Source organism: Pomacea canaliculata, linkage group LG3 (genome assembly GCF_003073045.1).
Source record: "Pomacea canaliculata isolate SZHN2017 linkage group LG3, ASM307304v1, whole genome shotgun sequence".
NCBI classification, from domain to species: domain Eukaryota; kingdom Metazoa; phylum Mollusca; class Gastropoda; order Architaenioglossa; family Ampullariidae; genus Pomacea; species Pomacea canaliculata.
Window position 1 is genome coordinate 11,073,918 of NC_037592.1, and position 12,216 is coordinate 11,086,133.

The following is a 12,216-nucleotide window of genomic DNA, read 5'->3' on the forward strand; positions in this document are numbered from 1 at the left end:
TTAATGTAATTAAGTATCATAAAAATTAATGTAGACAAATACAACAGTTTGTAGGTGCATACACAATGTATACAGTGTTTTAATTCTGTACGTCAAAACAAATTACATATTCACCATAAATGTGATAAAACTAGGCAGTTTCGTTTTTTTCTGTAAGAATGCAAAGAGGTATTAACCAAAGAGGTATCTTCAATTCTATTCTTGTGAATAATTTGCTCATCAAGAAGTATAAGTAGTTGTATTCTTTAACAAATGAGGAAATACTGCACTTGTACTCGCACATACTAATAAGAATGTTGCTATACTTTTGTAAATCATGATAAGGAAGATGGCTTTAGAATTTTGCCCATCTAAAAAATGATATGAAGGAAAGCTGGATAATGCAAAAAAAGACCTGAGAAGTAATGTTTGCATAATAAAACATTATTAACTGCTTCAAAAAAGTCATAATGATTGCTGGGGGGGAAAAAACCAATATTTTAAAAGGTGCTACATATTCACACAATCATCTAAGATAAAGGCATTAGAACAATCTCAAACACAAAAATTTACATTTCACAATATGCAGAATTCGTTTAGAAACATCCCCATAATAGTCAGCAGTAGCAACACCACACAAGAACTGTGCTGAAAGCTAACTGCTGAGGTGATTAACAAAACTTAACAAGTTTCAGTTTAATCCCATTCTGGATTTAAAGGTTAAGAGTGTAGTGTTTCATGACTTAGTATGATCCATGTTCTCAACCTTTTAGTCTTTTATGCCTTTTTTCTCACTACACCCCAATGTATCAACACACCCTGTAGCTGTAACTGGTAGAAAACAAATCTCTACACCATTCTGATTCCATCTAAATAAATAAAGACATTTATGTTCCCTTCAAGATGACATGAAACAAATCTACAACACTTGCATATACCATGGTGCCAAAAGGAAGAGTTATTAGTTGATCTGAAACTATGCAAAGCTTGAAAACTGCAAGAAAATGTAAACTACACAATTCTTATGTGAATTTTTTTTTGGTGATAATGTGAGGAGGAGGATTTTTAAACATGTCAATTAATGTATTTAGACATGTGTGCAGTATACTTTGTAAAGCAGGCATAATTTAACAGAAATAGACCTGTCAGTATTTTTTCCCCCACAAAAATGTGTTGTGAATTTGTTCATTTTTAGTTTTTCAAAATGTGGATTGACTTAAATTCTAAATAGTTATATTACTGAAGGCTGCAGCTAATAGAAGAGGTGTGGGGGGAGAATTGGTGTTTTACGCTGAGCCAGCAACTAAGACTATCATGGCAAGGCAGCCAGCCCTGTAAGCAGATGTCACATGCAGAGAAAGAAAAGTGTGCCCGAAACAAGTCGTGAATCCAGGACAGTCAACGTTCACTGTATTGGTGACAGGTGCAAAATATTGCACCACCAGACTACCCAGCCAATAGAAGAGCTTGCATTATTTGTTAATGAGGCAATGCCCAGTCAAAGAAATAACTCTTGAGATGTCAAAGAAAGTAACTTCTTGGCATTTTTTCAAAATGTTTGTGAGAACTGTGATGCTCAATGCATACCTCATGAGTGGATCAGTTTTTTTCCACTCGGATTTTAAAAATTAGTATCTTATTAAATGCTTCTGTCACACAACGTTATGGATGCCAACTTTCCAATTTTGCAAATTAAATTTGAGCTTCAGCCAGACCCAAATAAAGTTGATTAAACCAATTCAATCTTGCTGATGGAATCAGACAAAATGTTTTACCTGCAAAAGTTAAATACTAACAATTGCTTAGATTGTATTACAATTAATTAGTGAATGAAATCTAGGTTTAGCTGTGATAAATCCTATTCTGCACATTAAATATCTTACTTTTAAATAATGAAGTAAAATATTTCCAAACAAATGGATTTAGTAGGTTACATATTTCCAAAATCTAAGCGAATAACTGACCCATTCTTGAGTACATATCAAACATCACATTACTCAAAGAGTGCCTCTTTTATACCTGCATTGCATATCAAACTTTTCCCCAGTCAACACAGCTTTCAGGATGGGTCACAACTCCCTAGAGAGTGGGGAAGTGAGGCAACAAGATTGAGAGAGAACATCATCCTCACAAAAATGCTGGCCCTAAGAAAGTGAGGTCTCACCCCACAATGATTTGAAAAATGGTTAGGAGACAACCTTTTACTTCATCTGTGTGGCATGAATGGCACTTTTGTGACACATTAACAAGAAAACAAAAGTTAGGACCACTGCAATTACATAGAATTAATTACGGGTGCATTTTATAAAATATCCAGAGGCTTGTAGATCTTACCTTAGAAATAGGTGATCGAAGATTATTTTTTCACAAAATTATTCAAAACAAAATTGGCAGGACGCAGATGTGAAGTTACAAGGATGTTAGCACTAACAGTGCTGTTTTCACATTGTCCAATGAAATGAAATCAAGATAATAGCTTGCATTTTTCCAAGCAGTTTTTCTCTTCCAGTCCAACTTACCACACTAAATTGCAGCAAGCAAATCACCCCAGTTTCATATCGAATAATTATTGACACACATAAAAATTTAATAGAAAAATATTTTGTAAAAGTTTGTGCATTTTAACATGCAAATACATCTAGTTACACTAATGCGTGTAAACACACTCACATGTTATAAGATGAACCCTGTGTGCAAGATGCTCTTATCTATTGTGTGTAGATATAAATGCGCTTTTGCCACCTCTGAGTTGTTGGCATTAAAAGTAATTATGGAAATTATGGATTGCACATACAGTCTTTTTGTACAAAATTTAACAGTTGATACAGTAAATGTTATAAATATATCTGAGATCAGCTTTGAGAAGTATTAGATTTATAAACAAGTAGCCTGTACATTCCTTAAATTGTACCTGCCAAGTAACCTATATATAGGCACTAAAACAAAAATGACAAATTGACAAAGGTGCAAATCAATGGTACAAACAAGATTATTTCAATCTAGTTTGCAAAAAAAGGTGAAATTGCACAAATTCTGAATTTGTATTATCTGGAAGGATTTTTCAAATGCTTCTTGTTATTACATTTGATTAGTTGAAAAATTGACAAATACAAAACAAATGGCAGTGGTCGCATCAAAATCTCTTTTGTGTGGCTGTGGTCTTGTGTGGAATATGAAAGCAAATTATCATTATGTGAACCAAATGATATTTATTCAAATAAATAAGCAAAATTAAAAGGTGCATAAATTTACTCAAGAATGAAAACATTTCAGGAAAAAGACAAAAATGCTTGTAAAAGTAAGTATTCATCTGGTGAACTCAGATGATTCCTTAATAAAACAGACTGCATTAATCTTGATAAAAAGGTTAGACATGCTTGCTGATCACTGCAAATGAAGTGTTCAGCAAATAAAGCATCAGCTGCCACATTCAGTTTTTAACTCCAGCCAAGCAATTTATGAAGATGATGGTATGAGAAAGTGCTTGTTTCTCATTTCCTTTTTGTTGATCTTCTTGAAAATGCTTTGAAAAAAGTGAGCCAAAATTAAATTATAAATATATCAAGTAAAAAAAAAAAAGCTGACAAAAATGGAAGATCCAATAATCGGTGTTTAAATTACTGTGCCATAGCCGAACATCTTAATGACAGTCTTGTCTTCTTTCAACACTTTGATGTTTTCTGGAGAGCTCTTATCATCTTTTAGTTGACTCTTTTTTTTTTTATTCTTTGTCCACTTCCAGAGGCAGAAGATCCAGGTAATTAAAACAGGTGTTGTAGTTCTTGGCTTTGGCTTGAGCCAGCATCTTAGCCCGCTCAATGGCTTCCTTGTTAGAATAGGTGCTCTCACTTCTCTCTGTGCGCATTCCCTTCAAAACACACAGCAACTGGCATCAATAACTAATAATTTTCCATTATTGTGATGTGAAAAAAGACAAAAAAATTAATAGCTCTGTATTAATAATGCTGTTCATTTAACGATGACAAGACAGAAGTATCATCCATACACAAGAGATGTTTATGTGGTTGGTGGCGCGGTTTCTCCCTCTATTTCTCAGCATGTGGATGTGACACCTGTTTACAGGGCTAATCATTGGTGGTTTTCTCCACTCTGTGTGTGTATGTGTGTCTCTGTGTGAATGTGCAATGTGCATACACATGTTCATGAAGATGTGTTTGATGCCTACCCTAAAATATTTAGCGTTCATGAAGTGTGCTTATTAAATTATTAATCAGTTTATGTTGAGAGGTAACAACCCACAAAATGAGAAGTGTTAATAAGGGAATGGACAGCGATGATAATAAAAATTAAATCTTCAGTTCCAAAGTCTACCCATGTATGGCTTTGATATGCAGATTAAAATAGTTATATATGAACACTTTTCTTCTTTTGGCTCAGAATGTGTAAATGACTTTGTCATGTTATCACCCAATCACATCGATCATTACTTTTATGGTATGCAGGCGAACTCAAAGTCTGACATCTTGAACTGTGACAAATGTGACACAAGGTTGAATGGATAACTTTGTGCATCCCTTGTCTCTTAATTCCAGGGTTAGGGTTAGGGTTAAGATAATCATACATGTACCCATATTCTTTTGTCTGGCTTTTCCTTGAGTTATCTCCCATTTGCTTAGTGTTGAGAACATTTAGCTCTATCTGCTCTTGCTGTTCAGTTATGTATGTGTGAAGGTTTTATATGTGAACATGTAATTTTGTTTAAGAGGGTGTATTGCTGCATATTTATGTTTGCATATTTTGTGAGTGTGTGTGCATACAGGCATGCCATGAGTGTAAAATGCCTTGAGCCTTAATGGGAACTGCTCGATATGAGTACTTTATTATATTATCATTGTTGCTGTGGTAGACAACAATATATTTATGACATGTACTGTTGTAATATAATGACGGATGATAACATATTTGCCCTAATTACTAAATACTAATGCTAGCAAAGAATCACCAGCTGTCAACACCAACATGTCTTGTAAATAAACTGCTTCATCTTAGACACCTGCTGATGTCATTACTTTTAAACACATATTTTATGTTTATAATTACTTTCATTGTGTCTGATACTTCTCACTGGCCACTTTTGACGATTCCTGAGCTAAATGTTTTCAGGGACATTGTTAAACACTCATTGCAAAAATGGTGATTAATAAATGTTTCAGTTCATGTACTGATGGAGGAGAAAGAGTAATGTTAAGATGTAATTAAGCTGTGTGGCAAACTATTAACTTTTCAACCACCAGCTCTTTAACATTCTTGTGGGCTTATATTTGTAACCCAAAAGCACATGATAATTTTATCACAAAACTTCCAGAGGACAGAGCAAAAAGTGTAGTTCACTCCAAGATCTATTAAAAGAGAAGGTCTGTAAAGCTACTGCATTCACTGTCCCAGACATTCAAGCATCTACCTGATCGTCAGAATCCTCCCAAAGCCTTCCAGTCTCGCTCATTCTAGCTGAACTGCAGGACGTGGATGATGTGTCACAGCTACCGGGAATGGCAGACATAGATACGTAGACGGACTGATCGGCGCTCTCCACGTGCTGGTAGGAAGGTGGCAGAGGGGGAGGAGGTTCGCTGCTCTTGTCGATGGTGGCGCTGAAGTGGTAGTCATTGCTTTGGACCTGGGGCAGGGGTGGGAGGCCACGTCCGGCCACAGCTGAAAAGCTGTACTCAGACGGGGGAGGGCCTGGTGTAAGTTGTGAAAGTTCAAAAGTCAAGCTGGTTGATAAGGTCGTGTGCAGGGGTTATGCAGCATGCTGGTCAAGCGTGAATTTGGGATGGTAAAATGTGGTTGTGTGTTTGTATGGTGTCAGCTACTTGCTTGAAAATTATTACTGTTAATGCAGATGCATATGTGTTGAGATATGTTTGTGTATGCATGTGTATGTATCAAAGTAGTGTTGTACCTGTGTGTGTGCGCGCAAGCATGTGTGTGTGAGAGAGAGAGAGAGAAAGCACATGCAAAGAAAGGGGATGGGTTTGGTGACAGGGAAGAAAGATGATAAAAATGATGACTGCTGATTATGATGATGGTAACACTCTGTTGTAGCTTGTATTTTAAGCTCTTAATCATTAATCATACTTCAAAACAGTCATCACGGACAAAGACCAGCAAATTAATTTTAAAAATTTCCAACAGCACTGTGTTATCTCTTGTTCTGCTGACAAAAGGGGCAAAGTACAATAAGATGGATTTATTGGTTGTAGGTTATTTGGTAGTAATTTTAAGCTAATTGCTCTTTATGTCTTATTGCTTCATTTTGCCATTTACTATGAGCTTCAGAGGAGAACATCCCGAAAAGCAATTTTTTATGGACATTGCATTGTAAACGAAGAAACACAACTCTAATCTTCTGTAAGAGATCAGCCACTACCAGAACTTACCTTCTGGGAAGAGTAGGATTGGAGGAACTTGTTTTGTATGCCTCCTTAGGACGATCATGGCCAGAATGACCATGAGAGTCAGAACAGAGACAGGAATCACAGTGGCCAGGATAACCGTGAGATTCGACTGGTTTTCTATCAGCAAGGGTTTTTCTAAGATTGAAATACAGTGCAACCTATCTTTAATATCAATAGTTTGTGGTTATTGAAATACTTTTTTTTAACTTGCATTCATCATCTTGATTACAAAGTGACAAAAATGAGAGATCATACAAATACATCTTATACAGTTAAAGGTGACAAAGTTTTGTTCCTTGTGAACCTTTCTTGAATAATCTTTTGTTGATTAGCAAAAATAACTTCTGATGATTATCATATTGATAAAACAACTCACCCTTAGAACTTGCTCCCGCCTTTGGCCCCTCATCAAATTTTTCTGTTGTAGTACTTGGACAGGATCCTGAAATAGATTTCAATCCATGAAGTGGATAATAAATGAGATTGAATGATACCACATGAAACCACAGAGCAGGGGAACCATAAATATGTGCTGAAGACTAATGCTTATTCACATGGAGAAGAAATGAAGCATACTATGACAACTTTTTTGAAATGAAGTAGTCTGGGAATCTAAGAAACCTGTAATGACAATGAAGGTAGCAGCAGCTTGTCCGAAGCTGAGCCGGCAGCGCCACTCCCTCCTGTGGTCAGCAGCTGTCAGGTCACGTGACAGTGTGGACTCGGCATAGTAGTTACAGCTTTTCGTATCGACGGGAGTCTGCATATAAAAAACATAAAGTCAGCAAATATACTTTGAACTAGTTTGTGCACATATACACGCACGCACATGCGTGCACACACACAGGGAAACATACACACCCATAGAGACACACACACACATACAAGCACACACGCGCACACCACTTTTATGTTTAGTATTAAGTCCGTTTCGAGCCTAGGAAAAATGTCTGTGGTCACTCCTAGATAGTGAAATACAGAACTACAATCAGAACAGGCTAAGAACAGACTGCCTGTGTCACAAGATTTTGTGGACAGATCGGGGCGCAGGATCTTACACTGTAGTTTATGTTACTGTCGGTGTCGAGGACAAACTGTCCGTCCGGCGGTCTGCTCTCCCACACGATGGAGTTGGTCTGTCGGCCGAGAAACGCTCGGCACGTGACCTCCATCTTGTCTCCAGGACAGGATGGACATTCTGCGGCCTCTCGATGGACACACTGGGTGGTCCTGCACACCCGAGAATGGAGACACATGCATAAACACATAGATACACGCGAATAAGAGGAAGAAAATAGACTTCCTCTGAAAAATATTTCGTAATATTTTTCTTGTTTTTTTTTTTTTTTATACCAAGTTTGTTTCCCATTTCCATGCAGGTCTGAGTTTGATCCCTAGCTAACCACAAGTTGAGAGAAGACGTTACATTAACTCATACTTAGCTCCCTTGAGATGATTCCCTCCCCTGTGTTCTAGACAAAGATGTACTTATTTTCCTTCAGTGACTTTACCTTCCTAGTTCAGCTTCTCAAAGAGTGACAGTCGATGGCTATTACAAAAAATGGTAAATCAGTGAGCGGACCTATGCAGATACTGTGACATCACTCTGCTTCTACAGTCTGCTTACCCCAGATGGACACTCATTTCAACCGACGCACCAAAAAACCCACTAAAATATCCTACCCTCCTGTTCATCAAAGGCAACTCATTAACAGCACAATAGATGATACTCGAACCTCGCTCCCCTTAACTCAGAAGGATCGAGCTATGACGTACTACCCCAGTTCTTCCTTCTTCCTTCTTTTTTTTTTTTTTTCCTTTAACATCCTTTTATCTTTCTTTCCTTGTTTTTCATTGTTCTTCATTTTCAAGAAATACTTGTCCATAGATTTGACTTGTGGACAAAAGCAATTTCGCTGAAGTCACTAAAAGTACAATTTTTCATTGGTGTTGAAACTAAAGACCATACAGTCCTTGATCAAAGCAGACGTACGGTCCATGACAAAAACAATGAACAGTCGATTGACCTGTTGGTCAGGGCAATGATACGGTAAACGACAGCTAGGAGTAAGGATGCGAATGGAGATTTTTGGGTTCATAGGATTATTTTCTTGAAAGCTTTAGAACATTTAATGCAAACCTTCAAAGGAGAAGGTGAAGTTGTCTAGACGAGTTGATATCCGCCCATTAGACTCGCTGAAGTGGTAAGAGCAGTAGTAGGTGAGGGAGTCTTCACACCTGACGTCTGTCAGGTAACCCTTCAGGCCATACTGCCGTGTGGTAAGGACCACCTTACCTGTGTTATCGGATTTGGTCGCCGAATTATCTGCAAAATAAGTAGCAAGCTTATGCGAGAAAATCATACAACCACTGACGTGAGTGATACAATGGCAATAAAAAGGCTTTACAGCAAATAACCAGTATATGGTGATAATAAATAAAGTTAAACCACTTACTATACCAGTTGGCTATTCTCGACACCTGTCCACTGGTAGTCCGTTGGTTGTAGCGTCCAAAAGTAGAAACAATGAGCTTGTTGTTCTTAAGGTCAGAATCCAGTGGACATCGGAAGTGCAAGAAACCAGTGGCGTTGTCATAACTCAGGTAGTGCTCTGTACATGGACAGACAACGACAGCGACAATTCTTTATTAACGAGGGTGGTAGAGTAAGCAAGACAGTCTTTTCTTTTCCTCTTTTATTTCAGTTTCTCTCAGCATCTCTTCTTTTATTATCTCCGTCAAGAAAATGCTCAGACTTTAAAAACCACAATAACAAACAAACAACAAACAAACAAACAAACAAACAAACAAAAAAAGAGCAAACGGAGTTTGTCTCCGCTGTTATTTTGTAAACTCATCCTTGATCCTAGCTGTCACATTAAAACATTTGAAAATAACTATTTTAGACCCTAATTAAGTTTACCAGTTTTCCTGCACTAAATAAGTCTTTATAGAATCCCGGATTACTAACTCTTGATCAAACAACCGTTAGTATTCCATTCCATCCGCGAAGACAGCATCCTATGAACTGTTAGCTTACATACAACAGTGTTGTTACGACAAATTAAGTAAATGCATATAACCTATTTATAAGATTCTAAAAATTATATTCACTCAAGGATGAAGAATACAAGAGTTTACATTATGCACATGCTAACAACCATAATTAAGATAGCATATCAGTAACTATGGTGACGATCACCGCAGGCACACCTTGCGCTGACGTGTAGATGACCAGAGCACACACACATGACAGGAGCAGCAGACTGCACGTGCTTAGACCACGTGGCATGTTGACATGTCCCTGGAACATAGCATCATTACATACAAGGTTGGACAGGAAAATATCCGCCAGCCTGTGACTGCCTGCCGTCGCCACCGACCCCTAGCTGTCGCGAAAGTGTGTGGCCCACTGTGCCAAACAAAGAGGATTACGACCGCTGTTACATGAGAGCTTGAAGGCCAGTCCCCGCTTTAGGCAAGTAAACGTCGCCAGCCACTGGGATTTGTTCATGCTTTTCGGAAATAGGAACTTGAAAACAAAACAATGACGAGTAGATTGTTGGAGCGCCGGTACACGCGTTCCGATCTCCACTATCACGAATTTTTTTGTTTCAGAGAAGACATCTTCAAATAACGGGTCTAGCCACTTTTGTCCTAACAGACTTTGGCACAGTTTACCAAACAACGAGGGGACAGTTTACCAGACAACAAGGGGATAGTTTACCAGACAACAAGGGGATAGTTTACTAGATGACGAGGAGTCAATTTATGACGAGGGGTCAGTTTACAACCAGGGGTCGGTCACAACGCACTCGTGGCAGGCGGTCCGAGACTGGTCGGCTTTTCGTCTGGCAGAGGAATATGTCATTTGTCTCAAGAAAGCCAGAATAGCAGTACATGTATTTGTTTTCGCCTTGTGCAGGCCCTACTCACAAGTGCAAGGAGGGTGTGGTTTTGAACACCATACACCGGATACTCATGCCACCGGGCAATGATTGTCCTGCTGACTTCCTGCGTGCATCACACACATTATCGCACAAACAAATTGTGAGGTGCACACAGGACAAATAAATTGTGTGGTGTACTTCAGACACCAGCCCACTGTGGTCTTTTCTTCGACAGAAGATCTTTGCTCCGTGTTGATACATTCATTCTCTCCCTCTGTTTCTCATCGCTCTCCTCACTTCTTCTTTCACCTCTCCTCTTGTCGATGCCTTTGCTGCTTGTCTCTCGTGTATCGGAGGCTGCATGTGACAAGATGTCTGTGCCAGCCAGCGCCCTCTGCTTGTAAGAACAGTCTGGAGATGAATCTTATGAGGCTAACACGTCGGGAATATTACTTACATTAAACATTCCTTGCCGTCGTCTGATTCGTCTTCATCTGTTCAACGTTTTATTTCATTTCCTATCATCGCAGATACTGAAGATGTCTGGCAGGCTTTTCTTCGAAGTTCACCCAAATTTCTTTTTTTTTTTTTTTATACATTGATTTACTTTGATAAAATTGTGTTAATTAAAACTGCTCATGCAGTTAACAGCTGAATCCCCGCAAATGTCTTTCACACAATATATAAAGTGCATCATAACAAGTAAAGTAAGTTTCTCAATTAAACACAATGAAACAAATTTTAGCAAATATCCTTCGAAAAATGTATAGAGTTTTCTTATTTGTCTTGCATTAAAAACTTCTAAATTAAACAAAATAATTAGAAAATAAAACTGAAAAATGTTTTTGACACTTTTCCTAATTTTTTTTAACCTTTAAATTATATCATCATGAACAAGTACTTTTATATTTTAAAAAAATTACAATCGGATCTACTGTCTAAAAATACCATACTAAAAATTTGTAATGCAGATTTTAGTTTACCTGTGATTTTGATATTTTTGCGAAGTCAGTAATTCAACCCTCCTTGAAATCCTCAAGCACTCTTCGGGGTGCAGATGGACCCCCTTAGTCTCCAAGGAACTTTTGTCGGGTGATGAGCAAAGTGCAAAGGGCACGCGACTGTGTCCTGTCACTGGCTTTTAGAAAAAGTATGTGACAGACGCCAGACGGCCTCCGAGGACAGAATGAGCGGGACTGGAGATGGTGAGAATCTAAATATGGTGGATATTGTAAAGTGCTTGCTTCCTGGCCATCCGTTACTTAGGCAAAATAGGAGGACCTGTGCAGAATCATAGAAAAATATTTCCTGTTTGTTTTCTCCTCTTGTTCAGCTACAGAAGGCGGTGCATGTAAATGTCGGCCTACAAAATCTCGAACACCCTTTCGAACTCAATATCATTTCATCTTGTCTACCTTCACGATGTTCTGACAGCTGAGAATGTCGATAACTTGTCGTCTTCAATGTTTCTCAATTTTTGTTTTCCAAAATTGACTTAATTGACGATTATTTTGGATGCTTTCATTCCAGGCATTTAATTTCTATTAATAAAACATTTAAAAAATTTAATGTGTGCAGTTTTAATTGATATCATTATTTATAATTATTTCAGTTAGATTAAATTAATCTTTCAAATGGATCTTAATGAATAGTGTTGCTGTAGAAAAGTGGTGAAAGGAGTTTAAGAATTATTTCATGTCTGCCTGTCGATTTTTTTTTTTAAGTTTTGACTAAAGCAAAGAAGCGATCTTTTTGATTATTTTCTGCAGTCATTAGATTACTTAGTTTAAGATTGAATACGGGTGACAATAAACGTCTGTACAAGTCAGTACGAGGAAGTCCGTTACTGTACACTTTAGCATCCATGGCCTCAGTTTCAGTTGGTAGTGAACAGCACTTCCTGTACCGCTGTTCGGGTCACTCAGTCT

The 12,216-nt window shown here is 37.9% G+C and overlaps 1 protein-coding gene across 1 annotated transcript; it reads right to left on the bottom strand.

The window, feature by feature from the left end:
- Window positions 1-47: 47 nt before the first annotated feature.
- LOC112560698 lies at window positions 48-11,495 on the bottom strand. The gene is made up of 10 exons (XM_025232714.1): window positions 11,272-11,495; window positions 9,612-9,702; window positions 8,855-9,010; window positions 8,539-8,724; window positions 7,457-7,628; window positions 7,020-7,158; window positions 6,775-6,840; window positions 6,381-6,533; window positions 5,402-5,682; window positions 48-3,847 (listed from the first exon to the last, which is right to left on the bottom strand). The coding sequence occupies exons 5-10, from the start codon at window positions 7,568-7,570 to the stop codon at window positions 3,701-3,703; spliced, it is 900 nt and encodes a 299-aa protein (XP_025088499.1). The 5' UTR covers window positions 7,571-7,628; window positions 8,539-8,724; window positions 8,855-9,010; window positions 9,612-9,702; window positions 11,272-11,495; the 3' UTR covers window positions 48-3,700.
- Window positions 11,496-12,216: the final 721 nt, after the last annotated feature.

Excerpts from the sequence above, each read along its gene's own strand:
- LOC112560698 (XM_025232714.1), bottom strand. The coding sequence starts at position 7,570 with ATGGAGGTCACGTGCCGAGCGTTTCTCGGCCGACAGACCAACTCCATC. Across the intron at positions 6,534-6,774 it reads GGCGGGAGCAAGTTCTAAGG|AAAAACCCTTGCTGATAGAA; the intron begins GTGAGTTGTTTT and ends TTTCAATCTTAG. Across the intron at positions 5,683-6,380 it reads AATCCTACTCTTCCCAGAAG|GCCCTCCCCCGTCTGAGTAC; the intron begins GTAAGTTCTGGT and ends AACTTACACCAG.